Consider the following 26624-nt stretch of genomic DNA (forward strand, 5'->3'; position numbering starts at 1 on the left):
AACTGTCGAGATAACTCAGTCAGCTAGCCTTCTTTAAGAATGTGTGAAATTAAACTTCTGACAGCAGTTTAATTCCACAAAAACTAAAAGTATTTATTCACAGGCAAGATTAGCACTAATTTGTGAACAGATCAGCAGCATTTTCGTCAATTTGGTAAAAATCAGTTCAAAACTGAGGTCTGTTCTAATCTCCATCTCTGAAAATGCTACTAGTGAAGAATTTGAAAAGATTAAAAATCATCATCTGAAAAAATTTGTAGTGCTTCAACAGCAGAGTTGTTTCAGACCACAACTACAACAAGAACGCATAGTTGTAAAATCTGTCATCGCAAACACTCTCAGAGGATGCAGTCAGTGCACTAAATCATGGTGTAATTTTGCCATCATACCCAAAAAAATACAAGTTTTAAAAATTATGATCATTGTAGAATGTGGTATCTATGAACTTGCACCCACAGTGGCTAACAACATTCATTTGGATGTGGCTAATATTCTATGTAAATTCAAACCTCCCAATAATATCATTCCACCAAAAGAAATATCAATGCAGCAATATAATAATTGTAACTAAAACCGATCGGGGAAATGCTACTGTGTCATTGTGAACCAAGCAGAGTACAACAGAAAAATGAATCAACTCAAGAGTTATCAGATCATAGATTGGGATCATACAAAAATCCCAAGAGAAAAATGTGTACAAACTATTAAGAAAAAGTTACATCATGGCCTAATGAAATTACCAAAACACTTAAACCTTATCATTTCAAACCACCTCATATATATATATATATATACACACACACACACATATTTTCAGAATTCATTTTTACTCGGTTGGAATATTATGAAAAAGCTTTAATGACTGATACCGAGAGATAAAAAGATGACATGATATATTTGAAAAGATACTACTAGTTTACTAGTTTTGTTGAATTGATCAGCATCTTCAGGTATCACAATCAAAGACGTATATAAAGAATTACAGAGACTTAAAATTGAGAATCTTTGCCTTATTTCAAAGGCAAAGATTCTCAAGAAGTTTAACTTCAAAACTTGCTTCACTACACTTCCAAAACTTCATTCAATACTTAGCAAACCTAAAGAGAAACATCTTCCATCTCGGTTTCCAGGAGTGTACAAGATTTTATGTGATTGTGGAAAGCCATACTATGGCCAGACTGCTAAATCCATCCTTCTATGTTTGTAAGAACATTGTCGCGACATCTCATATAACAGGACTAGAGCTAACTCAGACGAAGGCCGCCAACACATTGTGAACTGGACTCAAACTTCTAACATCCATGTGTGCTATGATGAACTCGAGACAAAGATTGTCAAATCTACGGAAATTTCTCTAGATTCCTCTCATATCAACAACAGCCTGAGTTTTAATCTCTCTGATGCACACGTTGCCTCTGTTCAGTACTGGCGCACTCGCGACAGCGCATAGTATACGTTTGTTTGGAACTCAAACTCGCATTTTGTTTTCAAACATGCTACTGTCTTTTTGTACTTGTTCTGTTATTACAATTTTAAGTCTCTGTAATTCTTTATATATTTCTTTGATTGTGATACCTGAAGATGTTGATCAATTCAACGAAACTAGAAATTTGAAAAGATACTACTAGTAAACTAGTAGTATCTTTTCAAATATATCATGTCATCTTTTTATCTCTCGGTATCAGTCATTAAAGCTTTTTCATAATATATATATATATACACACAGGCCCGGCTAATGGCGTGTGTGAAGTGTACAATATACACAGGCACTGCAGAAGAAAAGGCACCTAAAAGATGTCAAAAAATATGAGATAAGAGTTCAAATGAACAAAGAATGGTACAGAATGGAACATATAATTATGAATGTACGTCGTCTTCCGTTCGGGCCCCTTCAGATCTTCCCGGAAATGAACAAATAAATTCTGAAATTGTATTCTCGACCTGATTATATCACTGCAATTTTTGATTAAAATTTACAAAAATATACCTAAATTAGTTCTTCTTTATTTTTTGATGTATTATAAATCAACTTATGATTAATTGTTGAATTCCATGTAAAAAAACTTTGTATTAGCAGGACTAATCCATAGGTAACATTACACTGTAAAGCGGTTTTCATTCGTTTTTCATTTCCTGTTTGTTTTATTCACACTTTATTCAAAATAAAACTTTTTTGGAAAGGCGCCGAACATTAATCGCACACACAAGAAAAATACTAGGCGCTGGTGCTGTATATATATATATATATATATATGGAGTCCCTAAAATTCACAAACCCAATATCCTTTTAATCCATTAGTAGATAGCATAGACAGTCATATCTACAAACTGGTTAAACATTTATCCAAATCACTTTCTTCATTTACAGGCAAGTCTTCTTCATCTTTTAAAAACTATTATATTTGAAATTTAAAACATTAATAGAAAATGTAACTGTGATAGATACTGATATTATGGTCATTTTTGATATTGCTTCACTTTTTACTAATGCTCCTTTGACAGAAACCTTTGATCTTATTAAGCCCCCCCCCCCCAACATAATTTAATTATTCATATTCACCATATATGCAGGTTATTTCCTATGGAATGGAGAAATATACAAACAGCTAGATGCTACTGCTATGGATTCCCCTCTTTTCTACAGCTACACTAAAACCAGCAGTTTGGCTGCACTATGTAGATATGTTTGCTGTTTGACCCCATGGTTCAGAAAAGTAGATACATTTTTAGCCCATCTTAACAGCCAGCATTCTAAAATAAACTTCACAATAGAAAAACACAGTAATGATTGTCTCCCCTTTTTATATACTCTAATGACACATCTTCCTAATGGGGCATTATCTGTCTCCATCTACAGAAGATCTACTCAATACCAGATGGTATTTACATAAACAGTCACACCATCACCCTTCCAAAAAGTATGGCATCCTCAAAACACTTACTTACCAAGCCAGGACTATTTGTTCAAATGATACAGACCTTGAATTTTTGCTCGGAGACCTTTGAAATAACTTTTTAGCCAATGGCTATATTCCATATAAAATTGATAAAATATCACGAGAACCCCACATTCTTCTTGCACCGAACACACAGTATCATAGCAAAACCATTCCCATCCCATATGTTCAGGGTAGATCAGGAAAAAATAGCCAAACTTCTCTGCAGATATGATCTCCATATTATCAAACCTTCCATTCAGCTAGCTACTTTCATACATTCTACTAAATAATACTAGATTCTCTTGAACATCTTGGAGTGCATAAAAGTTCCTTATGCCTGCAGTTTAGCCTTCTTTGGACAGACTGGTAGATCAGTTAACATCTACCTTGAAGAACACAAAAATTACATCTGAGATCATCTGTATAGCAAGTTCAGATTGGCAGACAATGCTCTGGATACTCCTACATGTAGGATCAGATGCAGGAAAAGATCTATGTTGCACAGAAGACATTGTAGCCCAAAGAGACTCTTTCTAGAATCAACATCAGCTATGAAGCATTCTCCCAACCTCAACAAGTACAGTTGTATTAATATACCAAAAGTCTCGAGACGTTTATTTTATGACCTAATAACTGGACCTCTCTAAATTAACTTTGTAGTTATATGATTCATGGAGGGTGCCATGTAAGGGCATTAAGTGTCAGTTACAATTTAAATTGTTTCTGCACTTATTTAGTTTAGTGCTGTGTGCCTGTCACAATTATCATTGTGCTCTGATGATGCTGGGTATAAAACCAGTGAAATAATAGTGAATTTAATACATGTATTTTTTCCCCTTTTGGTTTTGTTTACACCATTAAGTATTATTATGAACAATAAATGACACCTAAACCTTTCTTTATATATCTTCATTTTTAATATGATCTATGATTGACCTTCATCTGTTCACTCTGTAGATTTTTCTCAGAACTCTCATATGTCTGGTTTCTAGTCTTTGATGAACTTTTTTTTTTTTTTTAACGAGGGTGGTCTGAAAAGTTCTTGGCCTAATAATGAAAAAGCGAATTTATAATTTCAAAATTATTTTTATTTTTCAACATAATCTCCCTGAAGACTAATACATTTATTCCACTGATGCCCCAGTGCCATTATCCCGTCCCTGAAGTGATTGTCAGTGAGATCTGCAAAATACCCCTCTACAGCTGCGATCACCTCTTGAACTCAAGACATTCATCTTCCCTATTCCCTGATGCTATCTCTTCATTCTAACCAATGTTGCCATAATCAAAATCACCCATAATAATTACCTTGCACTTACTGACTAAACCAAGTTATCAGTACATTTCTTTGTCTCCACCCTCCACATTCCCCAGCTTGTAGCAACATCTGTCCAAATAATTCATACTCTTAACCTCCACCTCACACCGTACTGCTTCCAAACCACTGCCAATTTTTTTCTCCCTTGTATCTGAAACTTGTGTGGACATTATTCCCCCACTATCATTAGCATTTGTTGGCATTGCTAATCTCGGGTGGAGACAGAAGGCTAGGAAAACAAGTGTTCTTTTACTATGATGACAGAAAAGAGACCCAGAGGAAGACCAAGATCTAGGTGGATTGAACAGCAAGAGTACTTAAAAGACAGAAATATAAGATCTGGTAATGTTGAAGTCATGGTAGATTACAGTCTGCCATGTACTATAAGCTCTGATCACTAATCTTAATATTTACCCTTAATGCAAAGCACATTTCCTGGTGGAGATGTATGATGATCCTTGCACTACGTGCAGGGTCATCTAGACTTGCAACACTTAGGGCGCAAACTTGACTTATTTGTCTGTTTGCTTACTTGGGAAATGGAGTTAAACCAGTTTTAAAATAGCTTGGTATCTTTAAGATTTATTATACCCAAGGTAAAATACTTTCTACATTTTTATCTCCTCCTGAGATTTTTATTTAATAAGGTTAAAACGCCTTATGGTAACTTGTTCTGGTAAAATACTTATAAGCTCTGTATTACTAAAATCTTGGTATTTATAGCCTGACTCCCACTGATGAGACCTCAATAAAGGTCGAAACCGGTCTGGGTAGTGGCCCCTTGCCTTTAATACAAAGCATCATACATCTCCTCCAGGAGATGTGCTTTGCATTAAGGGTAAATATTAAGATTAGTGATCAGAGCTTATACTACTATTACCATGAGTTGCCTTGGTCTTGCACTACGTGCAGGGTCAGCTAGACCCTACACCCAGTGCAGACAAATAAGTCTATTTGACTTATTTGTCTGTTTGCTTACTTGGGAAATGGAGTAAAACCAGGTTTAAAATAGCTTGGTATCTTTAACATATATAGATATATATGATAGTAATAGGGCCTCACCACGTTACTATCCTCTATCCTATAGTCGACCATGGAGAAACGAAAATATTTTACAAGCTATGCTTTAGAAGTTGGAACCTCTGCAACATCCCAAGCTGTAAATTGTTACAGGGAAGAAGACGCTGAAACTGTGATTAAAATGAGCGCTGCAAGTGCACTCCATGACGATGTCAACTTAAATCCGAAAGGAAGGTTGGCATTTGATATTCCTCGTTTGAAAACAAGAAACAGAGTCTTGAAAATTGGAACTTGGAACGTGAGAACATTATATAAACTAGGGAATTTTGACAACCTTATACAGGAAATAAAAAGACTTAAAGTTGATGTGATGGAAATCAATGAAACAAGATGGCCTAACATGGGAAAACTAGAAAAAGATGGCTTTACATTTGTATATTCTGGTGGCGAGAAGCATGAATATGGAGTGGGTTTCATGATTAAGAAAAACATCTTTAAATCTGTAATGGGGCTGTGGCCCATAAACGAAAGAATAATACTTATTAATTAGCTGCAAAGCCTTTTAACATCATAATTATCCAGGTTTATGCCCCTACAATGACTCATAATGATGAAGAAATAGAAGATTTTTATAATAACTTACAAAAATCTATAGAATATGTAAAATCAAATGAAAATAGTGATGGGTGACTTGAATGCAAAGGTTGGAGAAGGGAAAGAAAATCCAGTCGTTGGAAAATTTGGACTAGGCAACAGAAATGAAAGAGGTGAGAGATTGATACAATTCTGCATTCAAAACAACTTGCACATAATGAATACTTTCTTTCAACATCTGAAGCGCAGACTGTATACTTGGACAAACCCAGATAACTCTATAAGAAACCAAATAGATTTCATAATGATAAATAATAGATACAAAAATAATATAACCAACTTAAAAACATACCCAGGTGCTGATATAGGTTCAGACCATAACCCTGTTGTGTTCACTTTAAAAATTAAGCTAAAAAACATTTCTAAAAACAATCATACTGAAAGACTTGACTTCACAGCTCTAAATATACTTGACAACATAATGGTGTTTAACTCAGAAATTAGGAAGAAATTAGATCATGTAGGATATAAAACAGAAGACAATATACTTTGTAACACAGAGGAAATTGAGAACAGGTGGTCAAATTTTAGAAGTGCAATATATAAAACAGCTAACAAGGTTATCCCAAAAATTAAATACAATAAGAAAAAACCCTGGATGACTGAATCAATACTAGAACTTATGAATGAAAGACGAAAAAAGAAAAATACACAACAGTATAGAATACTCAGTAAAATTATAAAAAATGAATGCAGGAAAGCTAAAGACAAGTGGCTAAATGAAAAATGTAAAGAAATAGAGGAACTGGACAAGAAACACAATAGCAAAGAAATGTATAAATCAATCCAAGCTCTGACAAATAAAAAGAAAAATTTCAACCGTAATCCTTGTATAAAAGATCAAAATGGAAAAATGCTTCTAGAGACACAAGATATCATAAAAAGATGGAAAGAATATTGAAAAGAACTGTTTGACTCTGATCGCACAGACGCACCAGATATACAAAATATGGATGGTGAACCAATTACATATGAAGAAATAGAATACACTCTAAGTCAAATGAAAACAGGTAAAATACCAGGCCCTGATCAGATCCCTATTGAATTGTTAAAGAAAGTAAATGAAAACACACTTAATGACCTAAAGGTTATTTTTAATAACATCTATGATACAGGATACATCCCTGATGATCTAAGGAAATCCATCTTTGTCACTATTCCCAAAATTCCAAGAACTTTTGAATGTACAGAATATAGACTAATAAGTTTAATAGGCCATGTTACAAAATTACTACTGAGAATAATCCTAGAAAGAATAAAAGGCACTTTGTCAGTAGAAATAGAAGACACTCAATCAGGTTTTCAAAAAGACAAAGGTACAAGAGAAGGAATCTTCAATTTGAAAACATTATGTGAAAGAAGCCTTGACAACCAGAATAGCATATATCTTTGTTTTATTGATTTCACCAAAGCATTTGATTCAATAGATCACAAGAAATTAATACATATCCTACGAATAATGGGTTAAAAGGAAAAGATCTACGTATGATTACAAATATATACTGGAATCAAATATCCTCAATAAGATATAAAAATACATATTCTGGCAACTTTGAAATCAAAAAAGGGACCTTTTTTGATTTCAAAAATGTGTCTTATCCCCCCTTACTGTACAATATATATAGTGAACAAGTTTTTAAAAATATTTCAGAACTGAAGGGTGTAAAAGTCGGAGGTAGGAACTTCAACAACTTCAGGTATGCAGACGACATAGTTCTTATAGCTGAATCTGAAGATGATCTTCAAAACTTAATCACAGAAATTTACAACAGAAGCTTAGACATGGGACTAATTATTAACCTAAAGAAAACAAAGTGCATGATTATATCAAAAGAACCAATAAATAAGAAACTGAACAAAACTGTTAATCAAAAGAAAATTGAACAGGTTCAGTCTTTTATATATTTGGGACAAATGTTTACAGACAGAGGAAATTCCCTTAAAGAAATAAAAAGAAGAATAGAGATAGCAAGAAAAGCCTTTACTGATATGAAAACTGTTCTAACATCCAGAGACATTAATATAGACACAAGAAAAAGATTAATAAAATACTATATCTGGTCAAGCCTTCTCTACAACAGTGAAACTTGGACTCTAAACAAAGAAGCAGGGGAAAAAATTAGAAGCTTTCGAAATGTGGACCATCAGAAGAATGTTGAAAATACCATGGACAGAGAAAATGAAGATATTTTAAAGAAAGCAAAAATGAAAAGAACATTGATGAAAATAATTAATGAGCAAAAACTTAAATATTTTGGACATCTAACTAGACAAGAAGGCATTCAGAAATTAATATTAGAAGGGAAATTGGATGGAAAAAGAGAGAGAGGTAGACCCAGGAGAATGTGGTTTGAAGACATTAAGGACTGGGCTCGCTTGAATTACCATAAATATTCCAGAGCAGCAAAAGAAAGAAAAAGGTTCCGTGACATGGTTGCCAACCTCCTTCTATGGGATGACACGTGAAGAAGAAGTTGGGTTCAGGTTTTATTTCCTCTTTCAATACTCATATTATAAAATTCATCCTCTATTCATTGAGAGCTGCTTTTCTTGAAGATATCTTTAATTATATTTCTCATGTTTTCATTCATTTCTTTATCTCCGCATTTTGTATAAATTCTAATAATTCCAGATAATTTACTATTTTCAATTCTGAGATGACTGATTAAATTATTTTACTTGGTTTTCTAATTGTAATATTGCTTACATTTTTATTTCTTCTTTGCCTTCACATAATTTGGTAAAATAATTTTTCCATTATTCTCTTGTTATGACTGATATATTTATGATATATTCACATATATATATACTCTTCTGAATTTAAAGCAGCTTTGCCATTCCTAAAATATTTCAATATTTTTATGAGATTGTTCCTCACTAATTATCATTAATTTACACCATGAGTTTTTCTTTGCTCACCCACAGTGACTCATCACTTTTCTCTCTCTGTTTCTCCATTAAACATCTATTATCATGTGAAAAAGCATGCCTAGCTTCCCCATCAAAGTTTTTTTTTTTTTCTTTTCTACCTATTTCCATCTTTATATCTTTATTCCCACTATCTCCCTTCTAATAATAACGAACCATGCTCAATGGCAGTTAATTTAAAATCACAACCTAGGGTAAACTTCTACTTAAAATGTTTTCTAAATGTAAAGCATAGTGCTTAAGCAGACACATGCAATCATTAGCTCTATTAGGCCCATAATGTTTCATAATTACTGAGGCTGTTCTTCATTATCACTAATTTATGTTTGTTTTTTTTTCCCAAAAAATTATATCTAGGTTTCTTTGATATCATTTGCTACTTTTGTGCTGTCAGACAACAGTAATATCCTTGATGCACGTCGTGCATTTGTTGCACTTACTCTTTTTCACATATTACGGTTTCCTTTGTCAATGCTCCCAATGTTGATTACAATGCTTGTTCAGGTAAGGTTTAATGCACGAGGTAAGTCTGTGACAATTCTATAGTGAAACATTTTATATTATTATTATTATATCAGTATCTCCATGAAGTCTGAAGACTCATCATGGGAGATCCATTTTCATACACTAACCATTATTCTCACAACACCTATCATACCTCTCCTTAAACTCATTCGCTGATGATGATGATGATGCACTCACAACCACCTCTGGCAACTCATTCACCACTCTCCAAGCAAAAATTCTAGTGATTAGCTGAAATTCAGCTGCTCACTATACATATCTATAACCAACTGAACTAAGCTTATCACTATTGATGATTTTCAAAGCATTGGAGAGAGTACAGCAGACTTCATTTGTTTCATGATCCTAAACTCTAACACTTATGCTGTTGTCTGAAATTGTGTCAGATCTGTTGTTGATTTTCCTGAAATGTAGAGTTGCTGTTATTTCTTTTTGGATATTTAGATAATTTATATAATAATATGAGATAATAGTTTGGAAAGTTAGTAAAACAAGTAGGGGTTAAATGGATGAATAACACCATTAAGCTTGAGCTGCAAAAAAAGAAACAACTGTGGGGGGAATTTAAAGAAAGGGGTGACCTGCAGGCACACGAACGGTATAAAGTGCAGGCCAGAAAGGTAACGAGTGTGGTAAAAAAAGCAAAAGCGGATTATGAAAGGAAACTAGCTATGCAAGCAAAAGAGAATCCCAAACAGTTCTTTCAATATGCTGCAAGCAAGAAAAAAACTGTACACGGCAAAATGATTTTAAGGAATGACAATGGTAAGGAGGTCACTGAATCAGTCGATATAGTGGAGTTACTGAGCACCCACTTTACAAAAGCATATCATCCAGGTAGTGACATTGAAAAAATGAAGGAACCATTAGTTTATACGGGAATAGTGATGAATGAAGTGGAGGTGACTAGTCTATTACAGAACCTTAATGTGAACACATCTGTGGGATTGGATGGTATACCGGCACGGGTCTTGCGTGAAGCGGCTAAGGAATTATCAGTGCCCTTGACCATGTTGTTTAATCTGAGTCTCAGGTCTGGTTTAGTCCCGAAGGTGTGGAAAGAAGGGAAAATAGTTTCACTGCATAAAGGAGGATCCAAGACTACGGTTGCAGATTACCGACCGATCAGCATATCAGGAGTCGTTGTCAAGGTCTTGGAGAAAGTAGTCAAGGGAAAAATACAGGAATGGATTTATGAAAATGAGATACTGTACAGGGGACAGCATGGCTTTGTGAAGGGTAGATCATGCTTCAGTAACTTGCTCAAGTTTTATAACAAGGTGACGGCTGAACTGGATAAGGGAAATGGGTTTACAGTGATACTGCTGGACCTGGCAAAGGCATTTGACAGGATACCACATGGAATACTAATCCGTAAACTACAACATATGGGAATGGATATAGGGTTGGTGAGATGGATAGGTGGTTGGTTGATGGAGAGATATCAAAGAGTAGTTTATTCAGGAGTAGAGTCCAAAAGACAGCCTGTGACTAGTGGTGTGCCGCAGGGTTCTGTTCTTGGACCACTGCTGTTTAATCTGTTCATTAACGATATAGGGAAGGATCTAAGTGGAACAATTCATTTGTTCGCTGATGATGCAAAGTTAGGTAGGGCAATAGTGAATGCAGAAGATGTCAAAGTCTTGCAGGATGACTTAGATAGATTGGAGTTCTGGGCTAAGGAGAATGGATGTCAATTTAATGTGACAAAATGTAAGGTTATGCATTTTGGGGTGAAAAGATTAGGAGCAGTATACCACATTGGTGGAACTGTGCTCCAAGAGATTGATGAGGCCAGGGACTTGGGAGTGTTGGTGGATAGGGAGATGAAGTTTAGGGGCCACATTGCAAAAGTAGCTAAATCAGCTCATCAACTCACTTGGTTGTTGAAAAATACCTTGACGAGCAGAGACAAGCAAGTTATTGTACCTCTGTACCGAGCCTTGATAAGACCTCATCTCGACTACTGTGCCCAGATTTGGTCACCTCGGTTCCTTCTTGATGGGGAGGAGGTGGAGAGGATCCAGAGGCAAGTGACTAAGATGATAACAGGTCTATGGAATGAACCATATGAGAACAGGTTGAAGATTTGTGGGTTGCAGAAACTAGTTGATAGGCGGAAAAGGGGAGATATGATTGAGACATTCAAATTGCTAAAGGGATTCTATAGGATTAATTCAGAGGATATTTTTGAGATCAGGACTGGTGGTGGGAGAACTAGGGGACACCTATGGAAGCTGGGCAAGAGTGTGGTTAGCAGGGGTGTTAGAGCTGGGTTCTTTATTTTTAGAGTGGTAAATGAGTGGAATAAGCTACCAGAGTCTGTTGTGGGTGCTATGACGGTGAACGAGTTCAAGGCAAGGTATGATAGATACTGTGAGAATGTAATCGCATAGTTGTGTGGACATGATGTTTAGGGCCTCCCTCGATGAGTCTAAGGACTCCTGGAGTCGCCCGAAATAATAATAATAAAAAAAGTTTATTGTTTTGATTTAAATAACATGGCTGATGTGTATTATGCTTAGAGTAAGAAATTAAATTTGAATAGCTTGTAGAGAATAATTTAAAAAAAAGTAAACTCAGAATAAGTTATTTTATTATTATTATTAGTAGTAGTATCTGAGACCTCCAGAGAGTCAAGGACTCATCAAAGGAGCCCATACATCACCCACACAAGTTGTCATACCTTCTCTTAAACTTATTCACACTAGATGCACCGACTACTTCAATAGGTAAAATGTTCCACTCACTCACTGCTCTGAGAGAGAAAAATCTAGCTCTTACTCTGTTTTAACCGTGCACAAACTTAACTTCCATGGATACTCAATAGGACAGACAATATCCTATAACACTCTTTCAGATGTTTATACACCTTAATATTGTCCCTCTTTCTCCTGCTTACAGAGTCTGCAGTCCACATATTCTTGATCCATCCTCATAATCTACATTACATAATCTCAATATAAACTTTGTAGTTCTTCTTTGCAAACATTCAACAGTTTCTTTATTTCACTTATTATGAAGAGACCAAATCTGTGCATAGTGGTCTGGGTGAGGTCTTATCAAGCCCTTGTAAAGTGGCAAAATCACTTCCTTATCCTTGCATATCAATGGTTGTTTAAACATTTTAATGATCTTCCAAGTTGTATTTACAATTTTTGCAATGTGACCTTTGAACTTCAGTTCTTAATCCATCATAACCCCAAGATCCCTAGCATCATCTGTTTCTTATATCATAACCATGCCAATATAATATGCTGTTGAAAATCTCATCTCACCAAAGTGCATAATTTTCACTTACTAACATCGAATCGACACCCATTATAATTTGCCCACATTTCTAGCCTATTCGAGTCATTCTGTAAGTGCTGGATGTCAGTTACATCCCTGATTTCCCCTTTGTATCATCAGCAACCAATTGAACAACTCCTGTCAGATCCTTCCCAATATCATTAATGTATAGATTGAACAACAGTGATCCTGGGTGTGGATCTGTGATTTAAGGTGACCTGTGGTGTATCACAGGGATCAGTGGTACTATAAAATCTCTCATGATATGTGACTTTGTAACTTATCACGTTCGTTTTTAAATGTTTTTTGTTTAGGAGCATGTACTTAGAGAAATGTTAATTTTTGTAACAATCTTATAATGAGTCTTTGTTAAAATAATGTGGCTCATGACATCATCATGTAACAATATTAACTCATGTTAAATCAGTAAGTCCAATTATAAAAATAGTGAAGAATTTCAGGAATTATCATAGATGGAAATTTCCAAAGACACGCAAAGAATGATGTCATCATGTGCAAAGGTTAATACATGACCATAGTGAAGAATTCTAGAAATTGCCATGCATAGAGAATTCCAAAGATGCACGAGGAATGATGTCAGCATGTCCAAAGGTCAATATGTGACCATTTTTGAAAGATGCATGCATTTGCACAAGAGAAGTCCAAACGTATATAAGGCAGGTCATCGAGGTCCACCATCACGCAAGATTCGTTGTTGGAAATTGAAAGAGAAGCGAAGGTTGCCTTAGGGTTTGCTAGACCTTCTCTTACCTGGGTCCACCGTAACACTAGGTTCGCTGTCGGAAATCTAAAGAGACATCATGGGTTCTGAGTCTTCTACCTGGTTCTGTCATTTTGTGAGAAGTATTGTGTCAATCGTTTTGAAAGGAAAGAGCTGTACATCACCAAGTTAAGGGTCCTATATGGCAAGGAATAATAGACGACTTGGACATGGAAGAATTTAGCGAGAAAATCAGGAACATGCCGGCAGACAGAAAGAAAGACAAGAAGACTTACTTGTGAACAAAAGGTTAATGTGAAAGACTGTGCTGAACAAGAATCGTAAGTAGTTGTAATACCGAACAAGAATGTATATCAAGTGTTTTTGTCAAAGTTGGATTTTGTTATGGCATTTCTAATCTAAGGTTAGATTAGAAAGAATTGAGATTAGCAAGAGATCTGCAATGACATTGTATACATATGTGAATCATTCTGTAAATATTTCCTTTTGACTTGATTAAATGATTTGTGAACAACACATTGGACTGATTCTGTCAATGCACCATCCTGAAAAATTTGAACCTGCATAAGATAGAAGTTTATGTGATTTATAATTAAGCCACGATTAATTTAAGGTAAGGGTTGATATAAGCAGAGAATATACATAATATCTGCTTTGTCTTTGGTTTAAAATCTTATAATCTTGCACTCAATACATAGTCTAACTGGCACAGTCATAAAACAAATAAATTTGTTAGCCTATAGAGCGCAGGAAATAAGATATAGTATAATAGATAGATTATGGCAGCTGATAGTTAATGCAGTTGTCCATTCTCAAATATTAAATAAAGAAAACAAAGACAAAGCAGGGTAAGAAATAGAAAAACAGAATGTAAAATATAACAGTACACTTATCCCCCTGTCAAGAGATTATATTCCAATACCATATTTTCCACTTTATGCAACAACCTTTCATGTGGTTTTCTAAATGCCATAACAAAGTCCAACATTACCATAGTGCTTCCGTTCTCTTTATCCTACTCTGCAGTAACACCATTATAAAATATGAGCAACTTGCTAAAATACAACCTCCCTTTAGTAAACCCATGCTGTTTCTTTCAGAGTATAGCTTGTCTGTCAATCCATTTTTGTATGCAAGATCTTATCAACTGCTCTAAAATTTTTACCATCACTCCAGAGATACTGATGGTTTGATAGTTGGACACATTGATTTGTGTACCACCATGCTATTGTGAAATGAATATGTATTTTTTCCATTCCTCTGGTATCTTTCTCTTTTCTGTGCTTGAGACTCAACTTATACAAATATGTCAAGGGCCATATCAGCATACATGTTGATATTCCATCTGTCCTTTTTGCCAAATACTTATCCAGGTTATGTAGCAATTCTTCAAACTCATTCTATTTTACTCCTTTAATATATTTTAAGATATTTGATTGATGCTTTTCAATACTTCTGTTGGAATATTAAGCACGCTGTTCAGTGATCTTCTTCTTAAAATATTATCACTATCAATTTCATGATACTTGGGATGCTATGACAATACTCCAGGATTTTATGTAACTAATCACTAATCTCCTATTAGCAATTTTCCCTCCAATCAGTTTATCGCTTGCTAGCACTCCAGTATCGTGTTGATCATGTATTTCTGTCTTCTAGAGTACTTCTAATTTAATTCCACTAGATATTGGTCTTCCTCTGGGTCTTTTTCCTGCCATTTGGGCACCAAACAACTATTTTGCATAAAATCTTTCTTCTTTCATTCTTTTAAGTGACCAGAGCACCTTAGATCAGAACTGCTCACACATGCTTGAATGCCAATAATGTCAAGTTTCTTCCTAATATCTTTAGTTTTTAATATAATTCTGCCATTGATTTTACCTGTTCATTTTCTTAATTTTTCTCAAAACCTATCTGTGATCTTTAGTCTTTGGTTAACTGTTCTGTTTCTAACCCAATCTCTTATATCCATAGGTTAAAATTGGTTTGAACACTCGTATACTGCTTGTTGAGTATTTTGATTAATCTCTCTTACTCATTCCAAATAAATTTATTCAGATGACTCTACCAAACCATCTACTAATTCGGTTGTCTGTTTCCATGTTTAATTTACCATCTTCATTCAGTTCATTTGCCATGAGGGTGGCACCTATGCTTTTGTGTGTTCTGACATTGCCTGTCAGAGAATGCCAAATTTAGAATGCCCTGCTTTTGACCTCCTCCCACTCAGAGTTTCCTTGCCCCATTTAGTAACATTCATCTGCTGCATTTACCTTCAAACTGAAAACCATTCAAACCTCATCACCTTCCTCTCCATGAAGTTTGACCACTTTGAAACAGCTGAGTCATCTTCCCAGATGACCTGAATGTCCACAGTTCAACTAGTTCCCCCTTCTTCAACACTACTGATCAAGCTGGACATGATACATAAGTTTTTGCTATAAATAATGATCTAATATAAATTGTACACCTACCTCCCTGAATTCCTGATAATCTCCTCCACTTTCTGAACCCTTGATATGTTTTTTAACTAGTTTTCCTTCCAGACACACTATAGAGGTCACCTCTCCTGTCAGACTCAGACCACAGTCTTGTGCAAGTTTCTGCTCTCACAGAACACCCTTCCTCTGACCACACCCAACCTTATGTGCTTCGTGATGACCTCCTGAACTGCTGCTCTTCATTTCGATGCTATGACTATTGCTTTTGCTGTTCTGACCCAGACACCTGCACTGAGCAAATTACAGAAATCATCCACACTGGCATGAAGGCCTTCATCCCTCATTCCACCCAAAATTACCATCCACTTCTGTTGGAATATTAAAGAAAACCATAAAGGACCAAATGCTGTTCAGATGAATTGGATGGAAATTTTGGGTGGAATGAGGGATGAAGGCCTTCATCCCTCAAAGACCAATAGCAGAAAACTCTTTTCTTGTCCAAATGGAAGACATGCCTTTTAGTCCTCACAGAAGTTATAGCTCACCTGTACATCCATCACTTTTTCATCCAGATGGCCATTGGTACCAGAAGACTTTTTAGTGTCCAGTTTATCTAATATTTTTCTTATGTCTTTTTGCCAAAATATTACAGGCGGCATGCACAGCTCAGTTTGACCTCCTGGCATCACATCACTCTTTGCTTCTAACTCCTGCATAAGATGATACAAGCAAATCACCTCCGTCCGTGCCAACAACAGTAACTTGTATGCCTTCTGTATTCTTTTGGCAGAAAGGAATAAGAAGAATATTAGACAGCCTGGACACCAGAAGGTCTTCTGATCCTAATGACATCTCTCCTGTTGTAATGATCATTGTTCTCCAGAGCTAACACCTATTGTCTTTCATCTCTTCACTCTTCTGTACTCAGCTGGCACCCATCCCATCACATTGAAGCAAACCTTCTGCCCAACTGGCAATCAACTGCCATCACCTAAATGCTGTCCGTAATAATGGAGAAAGTTATCAGTAGTCAATTTCTTTACTACCTAGAAGCACACCAGTTAATCAGCTACCACCAGTATGGATTCTGCCAATCCACTACTGATCTCTTGGTCATCATTACTCATTTGTGGACACATGCCATGGAAAGGTTTGGAGAAACATATACTGTCGTCCTTGATGTTTCCTGGCCTTTCACTTCAGTTTGACATCGAGGCCTGCTTTACCAACTGCCTTCCTGTAGCCTACCTGCCACCATCTGTAACTGGATAGCCAGCTTTCTCTCTGTCATTCACTGTTGGTCATGGTTGACAGCACCCTCTCTTTGAGCTTGACCACCAATGTAGCAGTGCCTCAGGGATCTATTCTTGGGCTCCAAAAATTCACTCTTGAGTTACCAGAGACAAGTGGCGATTGAATTTTCATCCTCATTCTAGATGCATTCAAAATGTATTATTTTCTTGACATAATTTACAGTTTTTTTTGTTTGTTTGTTTGTTTTGCTTCATTTCAAAACATCTCATTCGGCATTTTATTTTCCAGAGTTCTATTTCCAGAGAGTTGGAAATAAAACTTCTGGATCTAAAATCCTTAATTCTAACATTGCAGTATTCCCTTTTAAAGAATCACAAAAACAGCAACTAAAATTGACACTTGTAATTTTAGTTGCTGGTTTTCTCTAAATGTCATAATGTAAACAAATCACCTTCACTTTCTTCTGCTCTTTTATCTCCATTAAAGTTCAGAACTTTTCTTTCTAATATGAAAGAATATGAAAAAATGAACAGTCATTAAAAACTCAACCTGCCATATCTTCTTTCCCCAATAATTGCTTTGTCATCATCATAAAAAAGTTGATAACGTTTAAAAGATTTCATAAATATCCAAAAATCCTTTTTTTCTCAGCAGTATTATAGTGTTCATTTTGCTCACTTGATGGTATGAGAAAACCAGTTTTCATTAAAAAATAAGTGTGTTTTTCACATCGTGAGCACATTTAAAATAAACTGGTTGTCATTTCCAATTAATACATTTTTAACAAATTAATGCATTCATTTAGTTCTGTGTTAACCTTACACATATATACAAAATGAATGACTTATATAATAGACAATTATTTTTTTTAAAAAAATAGTTACTTTTCTCACAGTATAATTTTATTAATAAAATAAACCAGTAATCCATTTATCCAATCCTCATTTGTCCAAGACAAGTTGAATCCCCTGATTGGGGATTATAAGCAATTAATGCCACTAACTTATCATTCCTCTGCTGTATCCTTGAAGAGAAAGAGAGTATTTTATGTTTATAAATATGTGTGTTCATGGGGCCAGTTTGCCTGTTTTGAAGATGAAATGCATGAGTTTCCAGGAGGAAAAACCCTCCACCTCCATATGAGACTGGCTAACTCACTATCTGATTGAAAAGTCCTGATAAAGGTTCATCACATCAAAGATGGGATTCAAACTTGGGTCTTTCCCACCATGGCGCTTGTCCATACTACCAACTTATCTATGGAGGCTTAACTGGTAATTATAACAACAAAAATTAAAATTGGCACAATGTAATTAAGTACTCTAGTGCATTTATACATCTTATTCTTCCAAAACCTATACCTCTTAAGTAGGTGTGCAATCTTGATATATATTGTCCTAAGCCATTTTCACAACTTGCAACATAATTCAGCTCAGTGTAATTAAATGTTTGAAAATCTTGTGTAACAAAAATGCTTTTTAATACTGTTATTAAGAAATACAATTATATTGCAAAGACAAGTCAAAGACAGTATCATGTGACTGAGTGCATCGTGAAAAGTGAGTTTGGCTTGGGCGAGTAAAATTTTTTAGTTGCTAGTAGATTTAAGTCGTATTTCTGGACTACTCTAAATGACCTACTCAGTCACCACCAATCTCATCCACAGCTTTGTGGATGATAGCATACGCCATTCATCTTATTCCTTTGATAAACCATGTAGTTCTCAGACATCCCTAACATCAAGATCATCTGCAACCAGTACCTTAAACATCGATCTCCATACCATCCTTCGGTGGAGCAAGGACAACCCGGTCACTTTCAATGCTACCAAAATGCAGTCCTCCCTTTTCTCTTGCAAAAGGAATCTCAGTTCATCTTCCCTTATCCTCAGTAATACACATACATCAGGAAACAAAATCAGATCTCTTGCCTTGGACTGACATTCACACCTCCAGTCTCTCCTGGTACACAGACACTTCACATTATTAGCTTCCTATGTCTGGAAAATTCATCTTGTAGAAAATAATCGTGAAAAATTCATTGCATGGAAAATTCATCATGTAGAAAATTAATCTCACAAAAATTCTTTGCAAGAAAATTTGAAATATTATTTCATGCCATTATATGAAAAGAAAAGAAATATTTTATGTATTATTTATTATTTTAATTATATTTAGCATTGTGAATTTTTTATTCCATATAAAGTGATTAATATTCTTTCTTACTTAGATACTACAGGCTCTGTAAATGGATTATTAATTTTTACAAAATTTGGATAGGTGGTTAGGGAGAAAGGACACCATATTTAAGAATATTTAGGGATAATAGTTATTTCCAACTAATATATATAGTTAACTATTTACATATTCCTATTATTCCTATTAAATATTCTGTTAATAGTTAGAATAGTTATTAGAAGAATAAAATATTTAAGAATAGTTAGGGAGAGGGGGATATTTAGGAATATTTATTCTTCTATTGGTAACTATTTTTCTGTTCTGCACATTTAGACATTCTTTCTGTTGTGATATATTTTTTATCTGAACAAATTCAGAAGGCGAGGTGTTTCAGTTATTGAATGCATGTACATTTTGAAAATCACTGCACTTTTCCCACACAGTAAAGACATATAGTACATTGCTATCATTCGCAGAGCTAGTTTAAGATCATAGGTGAATTTTGAGTAATTATATTAATCATCATCATCAAATTCCTGCCATGTACCCTCAAGGGGTGTACAGGATATGACAGTACTACATGAAAAAATTACATCATTACTAACTTCCTATCTACAATTTTCCTCCAAATCAGTCTGTTACTTGTCAAGACTCCAACATTATCAGATCTTATATTTCTATCGTCTAAGGCACTTTGTACCGTATCAATCCACCTATATCTTGGTCTTCCTCTGGGTTGTTTTCCTGCCAACCTGGCAGAGAACACTTGTTTGGCTAATCTTTCCTTGCCCATTCTGTTTAAGTGACCATACCATCTGAGATTAGCTCTGCTAACGCATTCCTGGATGCTGACAATGTCAAGTTCTTTCCTAATATCCTCGTTTTTAATATGATATTGCCATTGATGCCATCTGTTCACGCCTCTAATCTTTCTCAGGACTCTCATATCTGTGGTCTCTAGTCTTTGGTCAAGTGTTTTACTTCTGACCCAGCTCTCAGATCCATAAGTTAAAATTGGTTTGAACACAGTCTTGTATATAGCTAATTTAGTGTTCCGACTAATTTCTTTCTTATTCCATATGAATTTATTCAATTGACTTCCCACGATACCAGCTTTGCTGATTCTGTTGTCTATTTCTATATTTACTATTTTACCAAAATAAAAAATGATGGTAATTATATTAAAGAAAATGATAATAAAATTCTGTAAATTCCATCATAATAATGTAAATTAGCATAAGCTAAATTGCCATCTGTGGCTTCAATACTAGTCTTTACCTTTTCCCCCAATAGTACTATTTCATAACACTAAAAAATTTAAAATTTTATGATTAATCTTTTTACTGAAAAAAAAAAAATATATATATATGTATATATGTGTAGAGTCGCCGCTAGATGAATTCGTAATGAGTAGTGTTCGTGCAAGCTCCAGATAAGATAAGTATCATTTTCAGTTATCGATACAAATTACTTAATATTGTGTAGTTTTGTTTTGTTTGCCTTGCGTATTTTAGTGCGTCTATTTTTGGTGTGTTATAACGTTTAATTTGACAAAACACGTTACAGATAAATATGGCACCTGTGCGTAGGAAAATGGCGGCCAGTAATGAAGGTTCGCCATCGTTATCAAAGAACGGTAGCATAAAAGAAATGAGTCAGTGTACTAGCTGTGAAATGTACGCTTTGCGGAGTGTGGTTAGATGATGATAAAGGTTTGAATGTGTGTAGAAAATGTAGGGAGAATGCGGAATTGAAGTGTATTTCGGATCGTGAGTGTGATATTTTTGTCAACCTTCAAAATGAAGGAAATAGGGATATGACAAGAAACGGCAAGGTTGTACATGAAAATTGTGAGAGAGTGAATGATAGTATAAATGGTTTCTCAGAGAACAAAAAAGATGAGATAGATGCATTGAGTGAGATCGCGTTGTTGAATAGTGCGATAGAAAGAGCAAAACAGCAGCTAGAGTGCATGAACAAAAGTAGACTGAATGAACCAAGCAATAATAAAAGGTATGACAGGAAAAATAGACGTATGAATGTGAACATGAACAAAATGAAGGATAGAGTGCTGTATGGAGACTCGTTAGTACGAGGTGTGTTAGTAGAGGATTTGACAAAATCGTACCAACCTGGCGCGACCATAAAGGACGTAACTGCGTCTATTAGAGAGCAAAAGGAAAGGGTGAAAGAAATGATTGTTGTGGCAGGTACGAATGATTTGAAAGGAGATAAAATGGAAATGATAGAAGACCTGAATGAATTGTTTGAGGTAGCAAAAGAAAAGAGTGAAAGAGTTAGAATGATTAGTCTTTTGCCACGGTATGACAGTGAAATGTTTAAAAGGAGGGCTATAATTGCAAATGATTTTATGCGTGGGTTATGTATGACGAGTGGTGTGGAATTTGTGGATGTGTGGAGTGAGTTTGATGGGCGAAAGGATCTATATAAGATGGATGGCTTGCATTTGAATGGTTACGGTGTAAGAAGACTTGAGAAAGTGTTGCTGAATGTAGTGGATGTGCAAATTCAGGGAAACTAGATTTGTTAGGGGGGGGGGGGGAGTAGAGATACAGTCCTTATGGAGGCAGTTGAATGTAAGAATGAATATAATATGCCAGAGCAAATAAGGACAACAAATCTGAGTGGGATAGTTAATATAAGGCATCAAGGTGGGGTAGGGGCTAATGGGGGTCTTAAATTCATGTACACTAATACTAGGAGTATTAGGAACAAGAAGGAAGAGTTTTTGGCCATGGTTGGCACTTCCAGACCACAGGTTATAGGTATTAGTGAAACATGGCTGACTGTAGATGATATAACTAGTGGGATTGAATGTGATGGGTATAGTGTGTTCAGGAATGACAGAGAGAATAAAATGGGGGAGGAGTATTGTTGATGATAGCTGATGAGCTCCAGCCAAGGAGAATAGAAGTTGAATTGCAGGATAGAGAAAAGAGCACATTTGAGGCCATTTGGTGTGAGATTGTGGCTAGCAGAACTAAATATACAATTGGGTGCTGCTATAGACCAGGTGATGGAAAAGATGATGGTGACAGTATGCACAAGCAAATAGAAGAAATGGGTGGAAGGAGGGTGATTATTATGGGAGATTTCAACTATGGTCGCATTGATTGGAGTGAGGAGAGGACACACGGGAGGAAGGAACTGGATTTTATGCGGTTATTAAGGGATAACTATCTGCGACAGCATGTAATGGAAAATACTAGGGGTCAGAGAGTGCTTGACCTAGTAATTACATCTGAGGATTTGGCTGTAACAAATATGACCACATTGCCACCAATCGGTGAGAGTGATCATAGGGTCTTAACTTGGGAGGTGGCTAAAGGTGTAGAATTTTCAATTAAGACAGGGTACCTGTGGAATTATCGGGCGGGAAAGTATGACAAGCTTAGGAGTTTGATTGGTCCAGTGCCATGGCATGTACAACTGCAAGGACTAGAAGTTGATAGTGCATGGGAGGTAGTTAAGAAGTGCTTGCATGAAGCAATGGCTGACTGTATACCTAGAGTCCGAATAATAAATCAAGTAGGGGTTAAATGGCTGAATAACACCATTAAGCTTGAGTTGCAAAAAAAGAAACAACTATGGAGGGAATTTAAGGAGAAGGGTGACCGGCAGGCACATGAACGGTATAAAGCGCAGGCCAGAAGGGTAACGAGTGTGGTAAGAAAAGCAAAAAAGGATTACGAAAGAACATTGGCCATGCAGGCTAAAGAGAATCCTAAACAGTTTTTTAGATATGTAGCAAGTAAAAGAAAAAATGTACATGGCAGATTGATTTTAAAGAATGCCGATGGTAGGGAGGTAACTGAATCAGTTGAGATAGTTGAGTTACTGAGTGAGCACTTTGCAAAAGTATATCATCCAGGTGGTGACATTGCAGAAACGAATAAACCAGTAGATTATACTGGAATTGTGGTTAATGAAGTGGAGGTGAGTAGTCTATTGCATAACCTCAATGTCAATACATCTGTGGGATTGGATGGTATACCAGCTCGTGTTGTACGAGAAGCAGCTAAAGAATTGTCAGTACCCTTGACCATTTTGTTTAATTTGAGTCTCAGGTCTGGGTTAGTCCTGAGCGGGTGGAAAGAGGGGAAAATAGTTCCACTGCATAAAGGTGGTTCCAAGACTACTGTTGTAAATTACCGACCAATTAGCATATCAGGAATCATTGTCAAGGTCTTAGAGAAAATAGTCAAGAGGAAAATACAAGATTGGATAGAAGAAAATGGGATACTGTATCGGGGACAGCATGGTTTTGTGAAGGGTAGGTCATGCCTCAGTAACTTGCTCACGTATTATAACACAGTGACGGCTGAACTGGATAAGGGTAATGGGTTTACGGTGATTCTACTGGACCTTGCCAAGGCCTTTGACAGGATTCCACATGGAATTCTAATCAGTAAATTGCAGCATGTGGGAATGGACATAGGGTTGGTGAGATGGATAGGAGGGTGGTTGACGGAGAGATATCAGAGAGTGGTTTACTCGGGAGTAGAGTCCACAAGACGGCCTGTGACTAGTGGTGTGCCACAAGGATCTGTTCTTGGACCACTGCTGTTTAATTTGTTCATAAATGATATAGGAAATGATCTGAGAGGAACAGTACATTTGTTTGCGGATGATGCGAAGTTGGGTAGGGCAATAGTGAATGCAGATGACATCAAAATTTTGCAGGATGATTTGGATAGATTGGAGGTCTGGGCTAAGGGGAATGGATGTCAGTTTAATGTGGCAAAATGTAAGGTTATGCATTTTGGGATGAAAAGATTGGCGGCAGTTTACTGCATTGGTGGAACCCTGCTCCAGGAAATTGATGAGGCACGAGATTTAGGAGTGTTGGTGGATAAGGAATTGAAATTTAGGGGACACATTGCAAAAGTGACCAAAATAGCTCATCAAATCACTTGGTTGCTGAAGAATACGTTGACAAGCAGAGACAAGTAGGTTATTGTTCCTCTCTATCGAGCCTTGATAAGACCCCATCTAGACTACTGTGCTCAGATTTGGTCACCTAGGTTTCTTCTTGATGGGGAGGAGGTGGAGAGGATCCAGAGGCGAGTGACCAAGATGATAACAGGTCTGTGGAATGAACCTTATGAGAACAGGTTGAGGATTTGTGGGTTGCAAAAATTGGTTGATAGGCGGAGGAGGGGAGATATGATTGAGACATTCAAATTACTGAAGGGTTTCTATAAAATTAATTCAGAAGATATTTTTGAGAACAGGGCTGGTTGTGGGAGGACTAGGGGACATCCATGGAAACTGGGCAAAAGTGTGGTTAGTAAAGGTGTTAGAGCTGGGTTCTTCACTTTTAGAGTAGTGAATGAGTGGAATGCGCTCCCTGAGTCTGTAGTGGATGCTGTGACAGTGAATGAGTTTAAGGCGAGGTATGATAGATACTGTATGAATGTCAGATAGTTGTGATGAATATGATTTGGGGCCTCCCTCGATGAGTCTAATGACTCCCTGGAGTTGCCCGTAATAATAATAGTAATATATATTAGGATTACCAAGTAATTTTACAAACTTGCTTATTTTACTCCTAATCCCAAGTAAGCAAACAGTTAAGTTTGCACCTGAACGTAGTTCAAGTCTAAAGGTGGTGCAACACCAGGACAACTCATTGTAAAGGTGGGTAAAGCTCTGATCACTATTCTTAGTATTTTCCATAATGTAAAGCACATCTCACTATAATGTATTGCAGTATACATCTCTTAGTCTATAAGAATAGTGATCAGAGATTTACCCACCTTTGCAATGAGTTGCCCTGGTGTTGCACCACCTTTAGACTTGAACTGCGTTCAGGCACAAACTTAACTGTTTGCTTACTTGGGATTAGGAGTAAAATAACCAAGTTTATAAAATTACTTGGTAACCCTAATATACATTATTCCCAAGGTAAAAAAACTTATTTACATATATATATATAGAGAGAGAGAAAGAGAAAGAGAGGGGGGGGATGCTCCCAAAGTGAAATATGTAATTAATTCTCTTGTGAACCATTCAGAAATAAACTATAATCAGAAATATCATGTTGTTAACAACCGACTAGATAGTGTATCCTCTCCTATCAATGAGCTCTGGATTCGATACTCGCAATAGGCATGGATATTTGTAATTGTTATTAGGTGAGAGATGAATTTCTTTGTCTCAAAATACTAGCTTACTTTGTTATAAAAATACTTTGTTAGAAAATACTGAAAAGACAAATATTGCAGACTAGTATTGCATAATGATGTTCAGCATAAGCTAAATTGCCATTTAACTTATGCTGATTTACATCATCATTATGATATCATTTACATAATTGTATTATAATTTTCTTTAATATAATTACTGAAAAATGCACCAATGATCTTAAACTAGCTCTGTAAACGATAACAGCACAACAGATCTTTCAAGTCATTTTCAAAATACATGTGCATTGAATAACTGAAACCCCTCATCTTCTGAATTAGTTCATATAAAATGTGTGTGTGTGTGTGTGTGTGTATATATATATATAGAAAGTTTGTATATATATATATATATCACATTTGGATGGGTGTCTAAGTATGCAGAAAAATAGTGAAGAGTTCGCAGAATAAATATTCTTAAATATGGTGCCCTTTTCCCCCAAACCACACTATTCCAGTTTTGTAAATATTATTATTATTATTATTTAGGCCTCCAAGGAGTCAAAAGACTCATTGCAGGAGGAAACACAAGTCTATCATAACAATCCTTCCTAGGAAACACAAGTCTATCAAGACTCAACGTGGGAGGTCCCTCCTAGGAAACACAAAGTCTATCATACCACTCCTTAAACTCATTGACCATTCTTACACTCACCACTCCATCAGGCAATGCATTCTATGGTTCAACCACCCTCCATGCAAAGAAACCACTTCTCACCCTCTTGCTCACAGTTTCCTTTCATAGCTTCCAGGGATGGCCCCCTTGTCATCACTCCTTCCCGCTGTTCAACCAAGCGAAAGAACTCCCCAGTGTCAACCCTGTAACCACCTCTCAACAGTTTAAAGTCTCAATCATATCACCTCTCCTTCTTCTATCCACCAAACTCTGCAGTTCACATTCCCTCAGCCGATCCTCATCACTAACATTGTACAGTCCTGAAACTGTCTTTGTTATCCGCCTCTGTACCCTTTCCACAGTTAATTTATCCCCTTCAAATTCTGGGGACCAAATCTGAGAACAATATTCTTAATGTGGTCTGATCAGGGTCTTATACAACAGAATGATAACTCTTTTATCTCTGCAGGTCAGAGTCCTTCTCATTATTGCAGCAATCCTTTGTGTTACCTT

At 36.0% G+C, this 26624-nt stretch overlaps 1 protein-coding gene across 1 annotated transcript in view; it reads left to right on the forward strand.

Moving 5' to 3' along the window:
• The window catches only part of LOC150097870 (ATP-binding cassette sub-family C member 1-like), a 626276-nt gene that overhangs the window by 255260 nt on the left and 344392 nt on the right, over nt 1–26624 (forward strand). Inside the window, exon 12 of the mRNA XM_090406616.1 lies at nt 9217–9363. Within this exon, the coding sequence (XP_090262742.1) occupies nt 9217–9363 (147 nt within the window). The remainder of the gene's footprint in view (nt 1–9216; nt 9364–26624) is intronic.

This window comes from Typopeltis vanoorti, chromosome 16, assembly GCF_054136105.1.
Source record: "Typopeltis vanoorti isolate ZY-2024b chromosome 16, IOZ_Tvanoo_1.0, whole genome shotgun sequence".
Classification (NCBI taxonomy): Eukaryota; Metazoa; Arthropoda; class Arachnida; order Uropygi; family Thelyphonidae; genus Typopeltis; species Typopeltis vanoorti.